We start from the raw sequence: 22,703 nt of genomic DNA on the forward strand, positions 1-22,703 counted from the left end.
TTTGTTTGTTTGTTTTGCCAAGTGGCCTCTACACATCCCAGGCTGGGCTGGAACTGTCTCCTGAGTACAGGCTTACCACCCTGCCTGTCTCTCCTGGAACATTCTAGTTCATCCTTGGCCTGGGATCCTGCCTGGAATTAGGGAGCTAGTGGGCTCTTGTTAGAGACACACAGAGGAGAGTGGTGCCTTTTAAGTCACATGCTGTGCAGGGCTGGCAAGCAAGCTTGTTCACTGCCCTCTGCCCTCGCTCCGCCTGGCAAGCCAAGCTGCAGAGTCCCAGTTTCGTTCCTGGAGGTCATGAAGCTCTGTACCAGGACACCTACAGAGGAACCAGTTGTGGGGACAAGCAAGACTGAGGGAGGGTGTGGGCTCCTCAAGGCTGTGACACAGATGTGGCTAGCTCTGCCATATTTGTGGTACCCACAGCAGGCAGGAGAGTTGAGGTTTAAGGGAGTGGCATGAAGTTGTCTAAATCACATTTGACTGTTCAAAGACAACAGGCCAGCCGGGCGGTTGTGGTGCACGCCTTTAATCCCAGTGCTCAGGAGGCAGAGGCAGGCAGATCTCTGTGAGTTCAAGGCCAGCCTGGTCTCCAGGACAGCCAGGACTGCTTCACAGAGAAACTCTGTCTTGGAAAACCAAAAAGGAGGAGGGGGGGGGGAGGAGGAGGAGGAGGAGGAAGGGGAGGAAGAGGAGGAAAGGGAGGAGGAAGGGGAGGAGGAGGAGAAGGAAGAGGAGGGGGAGGAGGAAGGGGAGGAGGAGAAGGAAGAGGAGGAGGAGGAGGAGGGGGAGGAGGAGGAAGGGGAGAAGGAAGAGGAGGGGGAGGAGGAGGAGGAAGGGGAGGAGGAAGGGGAGGAGGGGGAGGAGGAGGGGGAAGGAGGAGGAGGAAAGCCAGCTTCAAGCTTCACAATGGGAACTGGTGGCTGTTACTGGAATTGTACTTTGTCTTTTTCTCCTCTGGTCCTGAGTTACTGACTTATTCATAATTCCACATAGTGAAGGGAATATATGTTGGGTTTTGTCTGGATTTATCTATTATCATCTTCTAGTTCTTCAAACTATTTGCTCATTTGTTTATTTTTTTGTTTGTTTGTTTGTTTGAGACAGGGTTTCTCTATGTAGCCCTGATTGTCCTGGAACTCATTTTGTAGACCAGGCTGGCCATGAACTCAGAGATCTACCTGCCTCTGCCACTGGAGTGCTGGAACTAAAGGCATGCACCACCACCATCTGGCTAAGAGAACTTAAAAAACAAACAAAAATAAACAAACCCCCAAACCAAAAAAACCTGTCCATCTTGCATTGCATTTATGTCAGAGAAAATGACACTTTTGTCTCATGTTCATCTTTAAAATTTTGCTACAGATAGTGCCTGGACACTGGGTATCTGCTACTGAGAGTGTGGTCCAGGGAGCTGAGCGCTGACATCATCCAGGATGCTGGTTACAAACATCCCAGCTAGAACAAATACTACGCTGTGGAAAAGGGAGTCAACACAATGCTGATGGGAATGTATACAGCAGAGATGTGAGAGAACACTACAGAGGTTTCTCAGAGCATTTAAACAGGGCCCTGAGATTTGGCTCGGTAGCTAAGAGCGATTGCTAGAGGGAGGTTGGATGACAGTTACTTAGTAATTACTAGCATTTCTCAGCATAGTGAAGTGACATTTGCAGCGTCTGAGGGCAGGAGAAAGGCTTGATCTCTGCTTCCACGCCTGCAACAGTCTCACCATGCCTGCCAGTCAAGAACCAACAACAGAAAAGCCAGAAACTTGCAGCTGGGGCTCAGTAGGTGAGAGTGTTTGCACAGCATGTAGGGAGCTCTGGGTCCCACCCAGGATCAGGCATGACGGTGTGTTCATAGCTGTGGCACTCAGCAGGAGCATTAGTAGTTCAAGGTTATCCCTAGCTGCATAGAGAATTTGACACCAGCCTGGAATGCAGGAGACCCTATCTCAAAAAAAAAAAAAAGTCAAAATCCAAACAAAATTCATATACTCTTGAACAACAACGAAGATCAATTATGGAGGGCCACGGAGGATGTGCGGAAGCAGCATTTCCACAAGGTCCACTGGCTCCCAAAGGTTGGCGGGGCTGTGGCTGCGTCTCTAAAGCCTCCAGTGAGTGGTAAGTTTCATGAGAAATGCAGAGTGGCTCCTGATGACTCCCAGAAAAGGTGGACAGGAAGCAGGTTTGGGTTCCTCAGGTTCATCGCCTCTGCGGAAGAATAATACCCTCCTGACACGCGCTTAACACCAGACAGGTCTCTGCCAACACGGAGAAGCCAAACCACGGATCTGAATAAATAAGCATTAACTTTATTGAATCATGAATAATTTAAGAGTGGTACAATCATTGGCTTTATTTTCTATGACATGGGGCAGATCTCCAGCGGATTGTTCTCAAACCCAAAAACCTCATGACAAATGAGAATTAAATAGGGAGGGGGGGCGCCGGAGGGGAGGGGGGGATGGTGGAAACATACCGTACACAAAATACTCAATTCCTAGTTTTCTCTTTAAAAATGGCTAGAAAAAAGTCATCAAAATGCAGCAGTTTCATTGGTTATTTACAATTTCTATGTTACAACGAAAAGAAAAAATGTACATCTTATAGAACATGTTCCATAGACGGATCGGCCTGAAACAAGCAGGTGAGAACAGCAAACCCTCCCTTCAACAGCTGCAGAGTTGCTTTTGAAACAGATTTGCCATGGTCAGATTTGGGCACACAGTATTTTTAAGTGGAACATTAAACAATAAAATCTAAGATGTCCCCGCGAGCAGAGGAAGATCCGCCGCAACCTTAAATTAAAAAGATTTCCCGCCTCATTGACGGCCTCTTGGGAAGAAAGCTTTTGGCTCCTACTGGTACCTCAGCATCAGTGTTGCATAGGATTTACTACATCTCAAAGTTAGCCTATCCATAGAAAAAGGCAAAAATGGAAGCATTTTAGACAGAGCCCTAAATGAGTCCCAAGTCACTTTATCCAAGGTTGAGCAACAGGAAAGAAAACTCATGACACACACAGTAGGAGATGCGCCTTTGGGACAGCCCCGCCTCGCAGCACTCAAGGGCTATGTAACTACGTCACTGCTCGCCTGCCACAGGGCAGCAGCAGGTACACAGGTTTCCGTTGTGTACCTGGGTGTGGAGGGAGAGAAGTCTGGGTAACATCGAGACAACAGCTCGGGACAGCAGGGTGTACTCCTAAGGTGACTGAGAAAACCACTCAGGAGGAGGGCCTCGATTTCAAAACCTCCTCAATTCACAGTATGAGCGTGTACGGCGTTGTTGGGGATAGGGCTGAGAAGGGCTAACCCTTCAGGGACACTGGAAGGCTCAGGGTTTGGCCCTGCTCACAGGCTAGACATACGGTTTAGAAGTCTTACTACAAACAACACAACAGAGGACACACTCACACCACATGAGCGGTGGAGACTGAGTCTGGGGTTACAGCAGGGAGTGGAAATGCTGCTATTTACCAGTTAATGGGTTAATACAAAAACAGCGCCATCGCAAGCAAAGTGAGCAGTTTTGGGTCAAGTTCTTAGGGTAAGAAAATAAAAATAAAAATAAAAAACTACCAAGAGACAAACCAACAATAGAATGGCGAAAGGTGGACTAGGAACCCTGATTGGTAACAGAGACACCCTCACTGCAGCCAGGAAAGACGCTAAGACACAATGGGCGTGATGGTGTCCATACCTGGTTAGGAGGTCACCAGCGTGCTGAAGTCATGGCACACTGAGCTGTGTCTCCTAGAGAAGGGATTTGCAATGCCGCATGAACCTGTGGGACCACTGTCCAGTGAGGTTGCTGGCTGGAGACTGACAGGAACCTAAAAAGAATGGCTCTCTCTCTCTCTCTCTCTCTCTCTCTCTCTCTCTCTCTCTCTCTCTCTCTCTCTCGCTCTCGCTCTATTTTTTCCCCACAATCATACACCCACACAGATGAGTCTTTCAGATGAGAAGTCGGCAACTCGTGTTCTCTTTATGAACAGATGACTCATAGCCCTGTTTACTTGGATGGGGGAAGCACACTCACACACAACCCCAGGCAGGCGCACTACACGCATGTGAACGGACACGGTTCAGTACAAAAACCAGTAAGGCATTGCATGGGGGGGGGCGGTCAGCACCAAAGAGGTCAGGCAAGGCTCATCGGGACGGAGGCAGGGCCAGGTTTCTGGGAAGAGTGGCAGCCCCTCCCTGGCTAAGCTGGGTCACGCCGGTTCCGAGCAAAGTGCCGGTGTTTTGACGAGGGGACATACATTGTCAGCTCCTGTAGCTGGGGTGACTGAGGTGATGAAGTGGGGTTCCCAGAGTCGGGAGGGAAAGGTCTGTGGCTCGCCCACAGAGGAGAACTGGTCCTCATCCATCTGCGAGGACGCGGACGCCCACAGCCCCATAGGAGACGGCGAGGGGCGCAGAACCGTGACAGCGGATGCCGAAAAGCCGAGGTGGTGCCAAACTCAACCACTTTTCAGCTCTTTCCTTCAGCACAGGACTGGTTCTGGCGGGGGTGGGAGGACCTTCACAATCAACCAGGAAGAAAGGCAGACACAGGCAGGGGGTCAATAGTTCTCCAAAGAACTACTGCACAGTACACAGTGTTTGCGGACAGAAACCTGACCCTTTAGACGGACGACGGAAACGGCCCGCTTTTCTGTGGTGCTAGCCCTATCGGCTCTCCCGGATCACTGGGGCCGGTGGGCTGAAAAGGGGCAGGGGTGTATTGGAACAGACAAAACACCTCTCGGGAAGGAAGCACCATGTGGAAAACAGAGACTATGATGGCTAGGCGTCCCTGGGCGGCGCTCCAAGCAAGCGCCCTCATTAGCACCAATTCTTCCGTGGAGAGTGGGTGGCATGGCTCTGGGGTGCTGGTGGCCAGACCCCAGCTGGAGGGTCTGTGCCGAGGGAAGCCCTGTTGTCTGTGTTTCCAAGTCGGGTCTAGTCTTTTCTGCCTGGGATTGGCGTGTAGGGGGATGCTGCTGGGTTTCAGGGCACCGAGCGGGATCTTACTTTTGAAAATTCCCACTTGATCTCTTTATGTTTCAACGGTGAGGATCCTTTCCCGTGGAGTATCTACGGTGTCTCACGGAGGCCACATCAACAGGGCAAAGACGAGAATGAGAGCAGGGACAGAGGCTAGTACAGCTGTGCAGGGGATGAGGGTCTCCTATGGCTGCCACCCTGCTCTGGCTTCCAGGCGGTGGCAGCCAGGGCTGGCTCAGGAAGTCATCTTCAGAATGAGGTGGAGGGTGCGTGGGACGGGGCGAGGAGAAGTGGGGGAGGGGCGCGCCTCGGTCACAGAGTGGATTCCAGGGACGAGTCCAGGATGTCGTCATGGTGGCTGTTGCTGTTGGAGTCACTGTCGTAGCTCTGCGGGCTGGAGTAGCTGGCTGCCTCCTGCAGCCTCATCAGCATGGTCACCTGTGGGGACAGCGGGGAGGTGGGAGAGCCTGTCAGCTTGCTGGGGAGCCCACCCCGGCCTCTTTGGAGCCCCTGCCATCTGCTCCAGACTCGCCCCCCAGGAGAGGCTGAGGATAAGAGCACAGGGTACGCAGTCGGAATCCCAGCTTCCCTGGTTACTAGCCGCATGACCCCCCAGAGGCTTCACTGGTCCCTTGCTGTGTCATTTCCTTGCCCGGTCAAATGTAAGTATGACTGCTTCCCCGCCCCGTCGTGCCACATGCGGGTTGAGTTAACACACGCACTGCACTGCGACTACAGCCCTGCAAATGCCATCCCGCAGCCTCTGCTTGTGGAACCTTGCCATCCGAGGCACGGGGACTTCAGCCGCGGCCACAGCCTTCAGGAAGGCAGGAGCATTTTGCCAGGAACAAAGTCTCAGGACAAACAGCTTGCAGAGGTCTACACCATGTCACAGCCCAAAGCCTCCAAGCCTCCCCGACGCCCCATGAATGGATCGGACCCAGGGTTTATCTCTTGGGAATCAAAGGTGGCAGAGTGTTGAGCACTCAGAAAGAGGCCACCTGGTACAGAGCAAGCTTTGGCAGGGCAAGCTGTTGCCTGTCACCTTTACCTCAAGTGGAGGCCTTGGCTCCGAACCTCCCCTGGCCTGTGTTCTGTACTGGCCACTTGTTTGGGAACAGAGAGGGACAACCAAAAATATCTTTGGTTTTGCTTGTAAGTATAAACTCTATTTTGTATTTCATATACCAAGTAAGTAGGAGGAGGGGCCTCTCTAGGTTAAGGAGAAGGCTGTCATAGCAGAGTATGAAATCAGCTTCCCCTGCAGAGGCTGAGCAGCGTCTCCCTGGGGAAGGGGGTGGATAGCACCATAAGTTGCTCTCTTTCTGCAGAGCCAGAACCAAGGAGAGGTAGGGCTGCTACACAGCAGCCCATCCTTGGCAGCAGGGATGGTTATTGACTTATTAACACCCCCAGTACCACCGTGTATGGTCCTGAGATAAAACCCTGCTGGTCCAGTGCTCAGGAAGGATCCATCTGATGAAGGAGGGCATCAGTAAGGGCAGGAAGACCCAGGAGATGGATGCAGCAGGCATCTGACTTGGGAGTGGTACTTGTGCCAGCATGACCCTTCCAGGGGCACGGCTTGTTCTGAGAGGGCTGGGCACCTTCCAAGTTTCATCCAAATGTTTCGGGATGAAGGGCTTTTACCTAAGACATGACACAGTGAGCTTGCTGACCTCAGTAAGACCCCACATGACCTTGGCCTTGAGAGATGTCTGCTCCAGTGTCTCCTTCAGGCCATGGACAGGACAGCAGCATTGAATCCTTCCACCCAGCACCTATTCGCAGCCCCAACACCTACTGACAGGCCTCGGCCAAGCCAGATCACCTGCCGGCACGTATTGAGTCTGCTGGCGCCACCGGGACTAGAACAAGCCATCTGACTGCCTTCCAACCCTTCCTGCCTTACCGCTGCCCCCTTTTAAGAGTATTCTCTTCCATTAATGTAATGTAAGAAGTGTTCTTTGCTGTACTTCTGTTGTAGCTGCCACGGAAGCTGGGGCTGGGTTTCAGGCAGGTTCATCATTTGCCTGTGGAGACGTGGGCACATTTGCTTCCTCATTCTCTGGCTTTTTGATGAGTGGGGTATAACTTGGCAGCATGACTATGTATGGGTCTTGTATTGGCAGAGAATCACAGAATTCATTAGGGCTTTATCATCGCTATCCAAAATTGGTCTCTCCTCTCTCTCTCTCTCTCTCTCTCTCTCTCTCTCTCTCTCTCTCTCTCTCTCTCCTCTGTGTGTGTGTGTGTGTCTCTATCTGTCTTTCTCTGTCTCTGTCTCTCTCTCTCCCTTCCCTTATTTATTTTTTATTTGTTTGGAAGTTCTCTTGTGTCTTGGCTCAGTCTTATCTCTCTAGTCAGAGGACCCGGGTTGGGACCATCATGTCCTCCGCCCCTGTCTCCCGCTCTCAAAGCCTCTCATTGTCTAGCTTGGGTGACAGGTCCTTAGCACATCTTCCTCTCCCCAGCGTTCTATGGGACAACAGATGGTGACATGCAAATCATAGGACAAACAGTGGGCAGAGGACATGTGTAAGGACATTCAAAGGGGGAGAAAAAAGATCATCTAACTAACCTTATACAAGAAAAACCTTAAGGGAAGTTAAAGGCTCCTGTGGAAGAAAAGACCAGAGAGAACCATCCATACTAGTGGGGTGAGTCCAGCCTTCCGAGGCAAGGTTTTGCCAATCCCCTATATCCAGAGAGCGTGGCCTCACATCCGGGCCATGGCTTCCACTCACCAGGGGGTCTCCTTCAGCGTCACTGGGTGGCACCTGCTTGCTCGTCGACCCCTCCCGGGGCAGGGAGTAGCCATCAAACCCCACATCCTCAGGCCGTAGCTGCAGAAGGGGAGGCCACTCGTGCTGCTGTGGGCTGGCAGCCCACGGGTAGGTGTCCATTACCCACTTGGCGGGGTCTTCCCAGGGGGCACGCCGTCCATAGAGCTGTAAAACAGGCAGAGGTTGCGGTTGAGAGGCAGGCCGAGACGCCTCGTCCCAGTGTTGTGGCTTGACGGAAACTCTCCCAAACAAACATTACGCCTCATGTAGCGCCCTGAACCAAGGAAGTCATCTAAGATGTGTGTGTGGTGTGTGTGTGTGTGTGGTGTGTCCACATTCACACATGCATGAACGAGTGCACTTGTGGATTGCCCCGTCAATGTTGGGAGCCTCCTCAGAACTTCATACACAGTACTAGTCATTGAGGCAGCCACGCAGCTGAGCCCAGAGCTGCAGAGTTCAGCTAGTCTAGCTGCCGGCTTGCTCTGATGGTCCCGTTTGTGCATTCTAAGCATGGAGGTACAGAAGGGACACCACATCCACTGGGAATTTACATAGATTCTAGGGAATCTCAGCTCTGGCCCCCCTCCTTGGAACAAGAACTTGAGCCGCTGAACCATCTCCCCAGCCCCTGAACTCCCAGTTTTTCAAGTGTGTCTGACTCTCAGAGTTCTTGTGCAGGCAGGCTGGTCCCCTTTTAAGCACAGCACTAAGAGGGGACACCGTGCATGGACAAAAGAGATGAGGCCTTCGCTGGTGGCTCAGGAGTTCTCAGACCTGTCCACAACAGTAACCAGTTTATTCCCCCAGGAGCAAACTACATCGTGACTTAGCCATAAGTGACCAAAAGCTGTGAATCCTCATAAGGCCAACGCGTCCTGCTTCGAGAAGCTTCTCTCAAGCCTTGAGGCCCCAGGCCTGCAACAATTTTATTGGCCGTTGCCGAGGGCTTTGTTTAAAAAACAGAAACCTCGGCCGGGTCACTTCCCACACACAGCGAGGGAGGCTCTGACCACTGCGCTGCCAGGTCTAATGTGGCTATCGGCTTTTCATGCCATGCCTTGGCACCTTGGGGGCCGGGGGCCGAGGAGTGAGCAGTGTGATGACTCTAACAGAAGTACTTCTCCCGTGTTTTACGGATGGGCGCAGTCCCGGGAAGGAGGAGAGAAAGCCATTGCAAATCAAGTCAGCTGCGCACTGGCCACTGGCATCAAAGCAGACACGACAGGGCACGCTCACAGACGGGCGGGGCGGGGCTGTCTAGGCTGTAAAAAGTTATTTCTACAATGACTTCGGGGTACGTAGATGGAAAATTCCAGACCCCACCCCACCTTCCATTGTCTAGAAAGCTGCAGTGGAAAGGTACCGAAGCCAGAACATAACTGGGTCCAGCTCGGGCCCAATAGAACCACAGGCTCTCAGCCGGACGGAGCCAGGCTACTCAGCTGGCGCCCCCTCTTACCAGACCGGAAACCAGAACCTAACAGCCATGTCGACGTGAAAGGCGGGAAGGCAGAGCTGGATTCAAACCCGAGACTCAAGCTCACTTCTCCGGGCCTACCCCTCTCACCTCACCCAGGGGACCCCTCTGAATCAGCAGAAACCACATGACTCAGTGAGACCTCAGAGCCCGAGAGCAGCCTGTTGGCCAGACTTCAGACTGGCCAAGGTGCCCCGTTCTTTCTCCTATTCTTCCTGGTGGGTATCCTGTCCGGCTCCCCCCCCCCCCCCCCCCGTGTCACCTGAGTTACCCCAGGTCCTAGAATTGGAATTCTATCCAGGATGCCATCCTCCACACTCCTTGGATAAACCCATCTCTGTAGTATAGTAGCTTCCTTCCTCATTTGACCCCAGCACCTCCTATGACATCATCTTGCAGATGCCAGCTCCCTGTGTCCCCACGACCCAGTCTGGCCTCTAGCCTAGTCTGTTGCTACAGCTGCGTTCCTCTGGGGCAATGCAAGTCTTTGTCCGTGAACTCAGCCCAGCAGCCTGAAGCCCTTCAGTCTGAGCAGGAAGGAATCAGGGAAGGGGCAGGTATGAACCCACTGATGGGTCAGGATTGAAGAGGACACAGAAGCAGCTCGGGTGTTACAGCTGAAGGAGGTAACTCAGATCCCTCCTCTCCCTCCGAAGCATCAAGACTGCCTCTCTGGGGCCACCCTCAAGGAAGGACGGCGGCTGGGAGTGCTCAGCCTTCTTGAGGCCCGTTGGTTTGAACCCATTCGCTCTTCATTCTTAGCCCCAGACCACTGACAGTTTCTGAGAGCATCTGGGCTTCTAGAAGCTGGACCAGTAAAAGGCTCCCATAGGTCAGAATTTTCCACTTGCAGACGTGAGAGCCACAGCTGGTGTGGGAGACTTCCCAGGGTGTCAGAGGACCTTGGGGACCGATGAAAGGTCCCTGACTGTCATTTCACTACTCCTGTCCTTCCCAGCACCCGTCCACCCCAACGCCGGGTCTTCCCGAATCGCCCCACCCTGCAGACTCCAGACACATTGGCGAGTGTTTCTGACATGACAAAGGGGAACGGGACTATGAACTGAGTCATAAGGTAAGCGTTATGCAGGGACAGCGAACATTAGCCGTAAGGAGAGAAAACATTTATGTGTCTTCCTACATTCCACGGGACACGGTCAAGGCCAGGTGGCCATGAGTCAGTCGGTCAGTCAGACGCAAGCAAAGAAGGTGTTGCGTAGCTCCATGGCTCTGCTGCAGACCCTGGAGGGCAGCGGAGGGACAGGTGGGCAGGTGGACGGAGTGACAAACGAAGCCAAGACACTGGAAACTAAGATTTGGGCTGCCGTAGACTCCTGACACTACGGGAAGCACAAGGCTCCTGGATGTGCATGGCAGCAGCAACATTCACATTTAGGAAATATTTCTAGGCATTTATGTACACACACACACACACACACAACACAGAAGAGACACAAACATGTACACAAACACTCCAGAAAAAAAGCTACAGCTTGAATACAGTATCCACTAGGGGGCGCTGACGTGTTCCCTCAGGCATGGACCACCTGAGTTTGATGCTAAGCCAGGGCTCAGCAGGACTTCCCCATGGGCAGCCCTCTTCCTGGCTCATAACATGTGACAGTCCCTTTGGAGCCCATTCTCAGGTCTGCACGGCTTCTTGGCTTACAGCCTTGGCCGGGGAAGGGCGCGCATGCTCTAAACTTTAGTATGCTCCCCTCCAGGCCACCGTGCAGGGTGAGGTGGGGTGAGGAGCCAGGGACCCCAAACAGTACCCGGCACACACTGAGCTTGCCTTTAGAGAAAACCAACGGAGAGGGGAATTGAAATGAGTGTTTTGTTTGTGTGTTTGTTTGTTTTTGGTTGCTTCAAGGGTTTCTCTTTGTAGCCCTGGCTGTCCTGGAACTCGCTCTGAAGACCAGGCTGGCCTTGAACTCACAGAGATCTGCCTGCTTCTTCTTCCTGCGTGCTGGGAGTAAAGGCGTGTGCTGCCATTGAAATGAGCTTTTTAAAATAAAGGAATACTCTTATCAAGTGAAATTATGCGTAGAACATTTAAAGACTAACACTGAACTGGGTATAGGAGGCCATGCCTTTAATTCCAAGGCAGATGGATCTCTGTGAGTTCGAGTCCAAGCTGGTCTGCACAGAGAAACCCTGTATCGAACAACACCAAAACAAAACAAGAACACTGCCAACTGTGGTAGCACATGTCTACAATCCCTGCTTGCAGGAGGCTGAGGCAGGAAGATCGGGAGTTCATGGCCAGCCAGCTTGGACTACGTGAAGTACTGTTCTTAAGAAAACCATCGAAGACCCAACTAAACTCAATGAATACTTTGTTCCCTGGCTACCTAAAACAGTTTCTTTGTAAGTTAACAGAGACCTCGGGGCAGCCTCAGAGTTACAAAGTAGCTGTAGTTGTCATACGGTTCTGGACTCCAGCGTTCATTCAGCCACCATGGGCTGCTGAGGGAACTGTGTTAATGTCCAAGCTCCGGTTGGCCCTGGTTGCCCTTCCTACAGGGCTGCGGGGGGTGTCAGGCTTCTGGTGTGATGCCTGGCAGATGGCAAGCCCTCCTTATCCTCAAACTCCCACCCAAACCCTGCCCAGACCGCAGCAATTCCTTACGAACCAGCAAAATTCAGGGCTGCTTCCTGCACGTATCCACAAGGCAGAGCTCAGAGACGTGGGGCAGGGTGGCGCCAGGGAGAACCCTAACTCGGCTCCTTTTACTGCCTCCTCTAAGAAGCCAGGATGACACATTTGCTTGTTCCTGCCATAGGCAGGCTGCTCAGCAGCCACTCTGAAGCCCCTCCCACCTGTGGCCTTGCTCTTGGTGGGGGGAAGAGAGGTTGCCCCTCCAGCAGGAAAAGGCCCCTCTGCAATGGCTCCCTGAGCAGAACGAAGCGCAGAAGGGTGTCCTCCCCGGGTATGTCCAAAGCCTCCCTTTCAGTTCAGCTCCAAATGGGAGGGGCATCTATACTGGCCTGCCCTTGGGGTTCTGACAGGATCCACCCTCAGCTGCAGCCACCTGTGCACATTCACTGTGTTCCCTTTTAAAAGGGCCCTGCCCACCTCCCATCCTTCTCTCCCTGTCTTTCCTTTCTCTTCTCTCCTGCTGCTCCTGTCTCAGGAGGCTGGTCTCCCTACTTCCACCCCCCTTTTATGATCCCTTTCCCAAAACAAAACAAAACAAAAAAACACCCTCTGCTTGAACCCTGTCACATGGTGTCTTTCTCTCTCATGCTGCTTTTCTTACATTACAACACTTGGTACCACCAGTGACTGAGGAGGACGAAGGGAACCATCTGTTATGTTCAAGAATGGCTTGTGCCTCCTTGGACACCTTGGAAATCTTTGCTCAGCAGTCTCTGACTTCCCCCAAGTGACTCAGGTCATTCCCCTGCCTTTATCAGAAGATCAGCTTGGGGCAAAGAGGACACGAGTGGGAGAACTTGGGGGAGGGGGAGGTGGCCACGGGGGCAGCAGGAGTCCGGGCAGCCAACAATCAAACCACCCCAAACTGCAGTGAAATGATACACCCCCAGTAACTCCTAAGCTGAGTGACAGCAGTGGATGTTCCCCAGCTGCTGCTGAGCAGGAGGGATATACAGAGCCACCTGTGAGGGGTCCTAAGGCCAGGCAGACAAGTCCTAAGCACCTAGGATGAAGTTTAGAAGGTGAAGGTTCAAATTGCAGATTTGCTGAGCTTTGTTTTGTTTTGTTGTGGTGCCTCAGCTAGAACCAAGGGTCTTGCCTGTGCTAGGTAAGTACTCTACCACTGTAACCTCAAACTCATGACATGCCTCTCCTAACTCCCAAGTGCAGGATTTCAGGAGTCCCCTATTCTGCCTAGTTGAAGCTCTGTTTTGATGATCGTTTTTTGTTTGTTTGTTTTGTTTTTTCAAGATAGGGTTTCTCTGTGTAGTTTTGGAGCCTGTCCTGGAACTCGCTCTGTAGACCAGGCTGGCCTCAAACTCACAGAGATCCGACTGCCTCTGCCTCCCAAGTTCTGGGACTAAATGTGTGCGCCACCACCACCACCCAGCTGTTTTGATGATCTAAAGCAACTCACTGTCTTTGGGCCTCAGTTTTTCCCTCTTGAAAAATGATAATAACAAAACTCTGGGTAGGTTTTAGGCCTGATCCAAGGCTTGAACCATAGAAGACAAAGGAACAAATTGTGGGGTGTTATAATAAAGCTTGTGGGGACCTTGGTGGATTCCATAGCAGGCAAGGGAGACCAAGGTGGAGGGACAAACAGGTCATTTAGACAGAGCTTAAGGGAGAAGTTTTATTAGAAAGGGAAAAGGGGAGGAAGCAAAGAGAAAAGAGGTAAAGAGACACAGAGACCATAGAGAGGACAGAAGAGAAGAGGGAGACAGGAAAAGTCCTGTCTGTCCCAGGGGAACAGCAGTTAAGAGAGTGTAAGTGGGCGGGGGCGGGGGTCTTTCTTTTAAAGGGGTCCTTTGCACTTGTGTGCAGACAGGTAGTCACAGAACCCTGGGCTGACCAGAGTACTGCCCGAGTGCATTCTGCCAGGTGACAGGAGCAGGCCAGCATTAATGCCTGAATCCTTACATGGGGTGCTACCCACAAATCTGGTTTCATTTCTTCTATGTTCCTATGCTGGAGGCTTGATGGCTATGGTTTTATTTAATTGTACAACTCTCTGTGGCACAGCAATGCTGTAATCTCCTTGCTCAATAAGGCAGACAGGTGAAATGCTTTGCATCTAAGCCAAGACTATGGCTAGCTGCTGTCTGTTGTGGGATATTTGTATACTGTGTGAAAATGTAGTACTGGGATTGGTGTAATAAAAGGTTGAATGGCCAATAGCTACAAAGGTTGGGCAGAACTTGCGGGGACAAAGAGGACCCTGGAAAGAGGAAGGGTGGAGTCGAGAGTCAGAAGGACAGGAAACAGGAAGTGCAAGGTGAAAAAAACGAGGTAACGCCACGTGACAGAACGCAGGCTAATATAAATGGTTAAGTTGTAAGAGCTGCCTGAGACAAGCTAGTCTATGCTAAAGCCCGAGCTTTCATTGCTAATAAAAAGTGTCCGTGTTGTTATTTGGGGCTGGCAGGACAGAGGAAGATAGCCATTTCCACCGTGTGCCACACTGAAGACCTCATAGGGTCACCAGTACAGGGCACTCAAGTCTGAGGAAGCCAAAAGGAGTGTGTCTCTCACCTGGAGTCCTTCTCTGACGGCTTCCAGGAGGTAGGGGATGATGGAGTAGTTCCACAGGTCAGTGAACCACACTCTGGAACCATCCACATCGATGGGACATGACAGGAAGAGCCGGGGACCTGGGGACCACAGTGAAACACATCAGCATCGTGATGGACCGGGGTGGTGTCAGACCCCTGGCCTAAGCCTCCGCATTGGAGAGATACTGGACTTTCTAAGCAGTGTGGGGCTGGTGGCTTGAGGAGCTGATGGTAGCAGGCTCCTGGCAGCTGGGCTCCAAAGAGGGTACTCCAACCCTCTCACCCCGACCCTCAATGAGAAAGAGAGGAGAAGGCTTGCAGAGAAGGCGTTCTCAGCAGAGGTACTGATCTTGATTTTTAAAAGATAGACCCACTAAATGTGTAAGAGAGAAGACATGATTACGTAAATTATTGTGATTATTCTGCAGGTTTTAAAAAGTAACCTCTAAACCGAGCACTGGCACAGAAGGCTCAGGAGATGAGATGTAAAACAGGCTTTGCATATATATATATATATATATATATATATATATATATATATATATATATATATATATATACACACACACACCTACCCTGTGACCACAGCTCCGGAAGACACGGCTGTGCAGACACGGCCCGGAGGAATGAACTCAAATGATGTTGGGACCAGGAAGACCTGGTCTTCTGCTCTGTTTTAATCCCTGACCCTCTGCAAATCTGGGAACACTTTCCATTTAAAAACAAAGCCAACCCAGTGGGGAGTTCAGCTCCTGGGGAGGGGCTCAGTTGTATGATAGCTGTTTCTGCCCCAGCCTATATCTCTGTAGACACCATGGTGGGTTCATCTTTGTCTCCAGGTGTCACTCTGCCCCCTCCCCTTTTTTTGAAATCTCTGGGAACAGCATGACCTATCTGCTGAGTGCTGTCCTGGCCAGGACCCAGAGGACAGTGCATGAGGGAGCCAAGGCTCTTGGGAGACCACTACCCACTCCATCCGCCCAGCAGCCTGCCCCAGCCTGCCTGGCCTCCCACCTACCGATGGTGACATCCGAGGAGCTGTGGGCCTCCAGGAAGCGGTTGAGGTGATGCCAGACCTTGGGGATCCAGTTGATGATCTTCACCAGCTCCACATTGCGTACCCGCCCACTGATCTCCGTCTCCATGAGCTTCCTCCTCAGGAAGCGGCCAAGGAAACCCTTCACGGGCTCCGTGTGGTTGGCACAAAGCACCCACCTAGGGGAGTCAAGGAATGCCTTTCAACCACAAGGACACCCAGCAAGGCATGGCAAGCCCCCAAAACCAGAGTGTGTGGGAATACATTGCATTTCATACATCTTAGACAGAGGCCTGCGTGTTGGCCAGTGAAAACGGGTTCGGGATCAAGCCTAAGGAGAGGCTCGGGCAGAGATGAGGGCAGGCTGCAGGGGTGCTGAGCGATGCCAGGGCAAGCGTCATCACCGTCCTGCATGGAGCTAGACCATCCTCAGATGGCGACCAGCCATCCTAGGGATTCACAGCAGCCAGAACCGGCAGACCCTGCGACATGGGGACATTTCAAGGGAGGGGCTGTCACTGCTCATGCAGAACAGAGACACGCACATATGGCCACAGCTGCCTTCCCTGATACTGGCCCAGTGACTGAGAGTCACAAGGGTCGGGGTTCAGGCTTCAGTTCTAACCGGTGCGTGGCTCATAAGTCACCAAGTTCCTCGGGCGGGGGCCCATTCTTCATTGTAAACACAAAGGTAAATGGAACTCAAGGCTTCCGGGAGAATTATATGCATTAAGTGAAGGGGCCCGCCAGGGAGTCCAGCACACAGCAGGCACTCTGAGAGGGCTGAGCGCCCACCCTCCCCCCCTCTCTCTCTCTCTCTGTACTCTCCACCTGCCCGGAGATGGAGGCCTTACTCTGAGAGGGCTGCGCACCCACCCTCCCCCCCCTCTCTCTCTGTACTCTCCATCTGCCCGGAGATGGAGGCCTTACCTGAAGTTATGATGGAGCTGCAGGTTGGGAGTAGAAGAGGTAGCCTGATTCATCGTGCCGATGATGTAAGGGCTGCAGGGAGCGCAATGAGAGGAGGAGCCAGGTTAGGGGTGAGCCGGAGAGCAGGGGCTTGGGGGACCCCAGGGCAGCTGGCTACCTCCCCGGTTCTGGCTGTGCACGCACCACTTCACCGGCATGCCCCACCCCCACCCCGTCCCTGGGGTCTAGGGCCCATCCTTACCATTTGTGGTATTTGCAGTTGAGCAGCCCGTTGAAGATCTCCCCCCAGAGAGCTCACGTGGTGCAGGTTGTCCAGGATGATGACGAGCGGCATGTCCACGGCACTGTTCTCGCTGTTGCACTGGTCAGCCAGGTTGGACAGGTACTGGCGAAGCTCCTGCGGAGGCCAGGAGAATGAGCTTGGAGGAACCAGCCTTCCGGGGAAGGGCTACATGCCCCAGGCCTGCGCTGACCAAGGCCAAGGCCGGCGGAAGGTCCCCTTATGATGATGTCACACTGTGGACACGACACCTGCCTGTCACGGGTCATCAGCACAGTACTTGCAGCACGGTGCTTGAGGGACACTAAGGGCATAGACAGGGGAGGCCCATATTCTGCCTCCTGCCACTTATAAAGTGTGTGTCCAAGGCCCTCTTTATTTCTCCTTTGCGAATGCGCACATATGCATACACACATGCCTCTGCATGTGTGTACTTGTGTGTGCAAGACAGAGGACAAACCTCTCTCTCTCTGTCTCTGTCTTTCTGTCTCTCCGTGTCTCTGTCTCTCTCTGTCTCTGTCTCTGTCTCTCTCTGGGCTGTCTGTCTGCTGAACCCAAGGCATCTATCTGCCTGTCTCTGCCTCTCCGGTGCTTGGATTATAAGCATGCGATCCTATCAGCTTTTTTTTTAAAAAGTGGACTCTGGGGTCCGACCCAGGTCCTCTTTGCAAGTACTTCACTGACTGAGCTATCATTCCAGCCTAGAGGACCAGTCTTTTTTTTTTTTAATATTTTATTTATTTATTATGTATACAATCTTCTGCATGCCAGCAGAGGGCGCCAGATCTCATTCAAGGTGGTTGTGAGCCATCATATGGTTGCTGGGAATTGAACTCAGGTCCTCTGGAAGAACAGTCAGTGCTCTTAACCTCTGAGCCACCTCTCCAGCCCTGAGGGCCAGTCTTTAATTCCCATTCAACGGTTTCCTTAGGAAACCATCATTTCCTGCCATTAGGTTTCTGAAGGCAGGTGGCTTATCTCTAGCTGTCTCCAAAGCACGCTCCTGAGAACTAGCTTTGCAGAAGCCACCAGCACGGGAGAGGTCCCCAGCCACACAAAGTGCTGCTAGGCATGCTCTGAGGACAGGAGAGTGTGCAGGGGCTGGTGAGTCTGTGTAACCAGGGACCTGTTTACAACTGGCTGCAACTGAGTGTTGTCCGGGCTGGGGAATGGAACACAGCCCAGTGTGCCTGGGTTAGGGCTACACATCAGATGGAGAGGGTGGTTAGCAGGGAAGGTAGCTTTCCAGAACTTCTCAGGAGTGTCCGATGACATCAGCCTCATACTGTAAGCTGGACACACCCAGGACACTTAGGCAGCATGGTAACTCTGTAATGGATGGGCTGTGATTAGCTCTTTTTTTTTTTTTTTTTTTTACAGAAGCTGAGGGAAAGAGCCAAGCAACCGGCTTGAGGGGTAAGCAACAGGCTACATCAGACTCGGATGCCGGCAAAAACCACCCATCTTAGAGGCTGGCCTAGCTGCTCAGTGGCCGATGGATGAATCCTCTACCTCATGCATGTGCTTCCCTGGAGAGGGGTAAAAATGTAGCTGGCTCATGGAAATGCTCGAGGCTTTCCTCAGTCTCTCAGCCACTGCTCAGCACGGGCAGATCTCCTGGTTCCTTCCCCTTTGGAAACCCCCACCCTCCTTACCTAGGCCTGCGGTGCCTGGCTCAGCCAGGCTCTACATGGGCAGTCTGCCCAGGGAGATGGGATCAACTCGGGCACAGTTTGTCAGTCACTCACCATGTGGCCTACTCACATGAGCTGTAGACAGAGAGAGGAGAGCTTTTCTCATCCCCGTCCCTACATCAAAACTGCAAGGGGAGCTAGAAACGGGGCAGACAGGTAAACTGAGGCACGAGATCTAAGCCTCTCAGGGCACGAGGAGAATCGTAAGGCAGAGGAGCCCTATCCAATTCACCGGCTGTGCTGTACGACATTGAAGGGAGCCGGAAGTCACGAGCTTTCACTGTATGATGGAGGATGAATGAATGAACGAACGAACGAATGAACAAATGAAGGACACTGCAAAAACCCTTCACAGCCCCGAGGCCCAGACCGGGTCAGAACTCCATCTACAAGTCCCCACTGTTTACTATGAGGGGCAATGGAGCTGGTCATGCACAAGGCTCTGAGAGACGGCCTGAGCTCCGGTACCAACACTTAGTATGGTCGGAGCTGTGTTAGGCGCCTGAGCTCCGGTACCAACACTTAGTATGGTCGGAGCTGTGTTAGGCGCCTGAGCTCCGGTACCAACACTTAGTATGGTCGGAGCTGTGTTAGGCGCCTGAGCCCCGGTACCAACACTTAGTATGGTCGGAGCTGTGTTAGGCGTGTGACAAATGTCCTGTTGTCAGCCCTGTGAGACGGAGACAAGGACAGCTAGTCCTTGAAGGGCTTTGTGAGGACAATCTGCTGCTCATGGGACAGACAGCCCATCAGTGACAGCCGCCGTGACTGTTGTTATTGGTGCTATTGTGGACTCAAGAAAGGGTTTTATTTGGGGAGGGGGGGATAATGACGCCCAGCAAGCACATGGTAAGGCCCTGATGAACTGAAGGAGCCATCGCTGTGACTAAGTGGGCAGGACTGGCCTGCCCCAGGTGGAGCTCCTGGCGGGGAAGGATCCGCCCGGCAGCATTCCTTCCTGTAAGCCCCGTTCTGAGCTCCTTTCCTGGCTTTGCTAGGACGGAGAGCGTGGAAATGCTCACAGTGGTGGTGCCAGCAGCATCGAAAGAGCCCAAGGTACAGCAGGGCTCAGGATGACCTCCTCACCTTGCTGGACTTGTGGTCCACATTGAAGGTGGCGATGACGCCGTCTGTCAGCTCCCGTCCTTCCCGAAGGACCACATACTCGGAGAGCCGGTTGGCCAGGTAGGTTTTCCCGGTGCCGCTGGGGCCCGAGAGGATGATGCGCCGGTGCTCGGTGAGCAGGGAGACGTAGCGCTGCAGGATGGGCTTGGGGATCAGGGACTCGAACACCAGAGAGTCCAGGCTGTTTTCCGTGAGCCCTGTTGGAACCAGATGGGGAAAGCTTGGAGATGGGGAAGGCAGGTAGCTCTGGCACCATCCCTCTTCTGGGCAGTCCTACGACTCCTGGCCACCCAGGCACTCTGGAGGCCGGGAGCCCAGTGCTGCCGCTGCCGTTGTATATAGAAAGTCACCCTCCCCTAACTCTGGACTCCTGTCTGCGAGGTAGCATTTACTAGCACTATAGTGTCTATCCCAGCTGACTGTGTCTGCCGTGACCCTGGGCTGCCTCTTCTCCTCTCTCCTCTTTCCTTCCTGCCCAGCACCACGCTGCTCACGCTTAGGTAAGATGCAGGACTGATGAGGTCATGAATTTCTGCTTTAGGGTGCTAGAGAGCTGCTGAGGCTAAGCCATGATTGACAGGGTCAGAATCTCTGCAAGGGGAATCCCTGAGAATCCACTGCATGAAGCTATGGAGGGGTAGCGTACGCTGCGACGGCGACCCCAGGATGCTGGAGAGGCCAGGATCATGAGATAACCCACGGATGAAGGCTTCAGGTATGGAATGGAGCTGATTTAAGGGAGACTACGGGTGCTAAGGCAGGAAAAGTGGGGGACCAGGGCTACCCAAACCCTTGGAGGCCAGCTGATTCCATCACAAACACAAGATACTTGACGCACAGCTGCAGGATTAACTCTTTAGGCCACTAAGTTTCGGTCTTTCTTTGGTCCAAACATCCCTAGCTATAACCCATGCTCCGTTCCGGAATGGGGATGCTAATACTGTGTCATTGCGTATTTGAAGTATACAACTTGGTTTTACTTTTGACAGCACCTCCCAGTTTGCCTTGCATCTCGGATGAGACTCAGACTTGGGATTTTTAAAGAGTCTTAAAGGTATTAAAAGCTATGGGGCTTTCTGAAATCATACTGAAAGCATTTTGCATTATGAGATCATCATGAGTCTGCAGGGACAAGGAATGGAAGACCAGGAAACGTGATACCCAGAACGTATAACACATCCAGGAGCTGGGTATGCGGGCAGGAGTGATATCATCAGGATGCTTGCAGCCACTTTCCTGTTGCCTCTAGTACGTCATAGTTTACCCATCCGTGGAATGGGCTCACACCCAAGGCCGGCTGGCAAGCAGCCTTCATTGCTTTGCTTTGGTAAAGTGCCATTTCAACAGGGTTATTAAGGAGTTATTAGTCTCTCATCAGCTCAGTCATAACGCTAATGGGACCTTTTGATGTCTAATTTCAGCAATAAACGGAAGTGATTTGTTTCCTGATGGTGCAACGAAGTAGGGGTGGTTGAGGTAAGAGAGGGGGAAAAAAACCACCCACACGCACAGTGAAAACAGACACACTTTGACCCCTGGAAGAAAGTGCCAGCTTCTGCGAGCAGCCTGTTAGCCTCCCTGCCCCCAACCCCAAGACAAGGTTTCTCTATGTAGCCCTGAGTGTCCTGGAACTCACTCTGTAGCCCTGGCTCCCCGAGTGCTAGGATTACAGTTGCGCACCGAGACTGCCCAGCCAGCCGCCACTCACCTTTGACAGTCACCAAGATGGTGGTGTTCTCACCCACCAGATAGCCGCAAGGGAGGAGCTCGGGGGTCTCTGAGGTGTTGCTGCGCTTGATCTCACCGATGCTGTAGCCAAGAACGCTGTCTGAGTTCAGCCCCAGCTGACTCACCGGGTCCACGTGGATGATGTATTCCTGGAGACATAAAGCAGGACCCCCATCAGAGGGCTGGCTCAAACCCGCTGGGACTACCATCTTCACTGGGTGATTGGCGGGGGTGCCCTCTCTTTCCTCAGATGGCACCTGAACTGAAACCAAACTGCGGCACACACTCTGGGAAACACGTCCTTGAACCCCAGGCCTCTTAACAGGCAGATGCATTTACTTAGGGTTGGGGGAAAAGCAAGACCATGAAGATTTAATGTGGGTGAACCACAAGCATAGGAGGCCAGGCAGCTTTCCCTGAAATGGGCTGGAATCTCGACGGCATCAGGGTCTGTGGATGGTGCTAAACAATTCATAAAAGGTAGCCGGCGGTAAGTTCCTTCCCGCCCCCCCTCCCATGTTGGCTCAAAGTAAAGATGCAGCACAGTCTGCTGCCGCCGGGTTAACGGCTGTGCAACTTCCAAAGGAAAACGTGGGATTCATTTGACTGTGATGGCAGTCACCTAGGGACAAACCAGCAAAGCGTGAGGTTAGCCGGTGTGATAAGACCTAACCTAAAAGCGGGCAGGACTATTCTATGGGCCGGGGTCCGAGACTGAGTTAAGAAAGACGAAGGGAGCCGGTAGCATTTCTTGGGGCTGCTTCTGACCTGTGGATGTCACATGACCTTGCATTCCTGCCCCTGTGCCTTCTTTGCCACGATGGGCTGTGTCTGCTCTTACGCAGTGAGAAAAAAAAATGAACAAATCTTCTTTCCTTAAGTCACTTGTATGTGCACACGCGCACATGTAGGCATAGCTCTGTGCATGCATTTGTGTGTGTGTGTGTGTGTGTGTGTGTGTGTACAGAGGATAACCTCAGGGGTCGTTATTCAGATACCCTCCACCTTATTTATTGAGACAAGGTCTCTCATAGGCCAGGAGCTTGCCAAGGAAACGGGGCTGGATGGTGCCACGGAACATCTCAGGTCCTCAGTGGCCTCACTCCCTTATTTACTGCGACTCTAGGAGCCTACGTTACTGCCTCTCTCATCCAAGCACACCTCAGATTGCTGGGCGTTGGTGAGGAGGCAGAACTGGTCTGTCCCAGCCCTTCCTGTCTGGTTTTCATGATGAGAATGCTGTATTCAGTCTGAAGGACTAAATCCAAATCCAGGCCAGGTGTCGGAGCACATGCATCTAGTCCAAGCACTCGGGAGGCAGAGGCAGGCGGATCTCTGTGAGTTTGAGGCCAGCCTGGTCTACAGAGTGAGTTCCAGGACAGTCAGGGCCACATATAAGGCCCTATCGCACAAAACAAAAACAAA

General features: G+C 52.6%; 1 protein-coding gene across 1 annotated transcript in view; it reads right to left on the minus strand.

Moving 5' to 3' along the window:
• Window positions 1-2,300: 2,300 nt before the first annotated feature.
• Nav2 (neuron navigator 2) overlaps window positions 2,301-22,703 on the minus strand; it is a 347,498-nt gene continuing 327,095 nt past the window's right edge. The window contains 9 exon segments of the mRNA XM_013122863.3: window positions 2,301-5,440; window positions 7,750-7,953; window positions 14,466-14,584; window positions 15,504-15,700; window positions 16,452-16,523; window positions 16,693-16,736; window positions 16,738-16,848; window positions 19,512-19,747; window positions 21,259-21,427. Coding sequence (XP_012978317.2) covers window positions 5,315-5,440; window positions 7,750-7,953; window positions 14,466-14,584; window positions 15,504-15,700; window positions 16,452-16,523; window positions 16,693-16,736; window positions 16,738-16,848; window positions 19,512-19,747; window positions 21,259-21,427 — 1,278 coding nt within the window. The 3' untranslated portion in view covers window positions 2,301-5,314.

The sequence above is a fragment of the Mesocricetus auratus genome, unplaced genomic scaffold (genome assembly GCF_017639785.1).
Source record: "Mesocricetus auratus isolate SY011 unplaced genomic scaffold, BCM_Maur_2.0 Super-Scaffold_100030, whole genome shotgun sequence".
Classification (NCBI taxonomy): domain Eukaryota; kingdom Metazoa; phylum Chordata; class Mammalia; order Rodentia; family Cricetidae; genus Mesocricetus; species Mesocricetus auratus.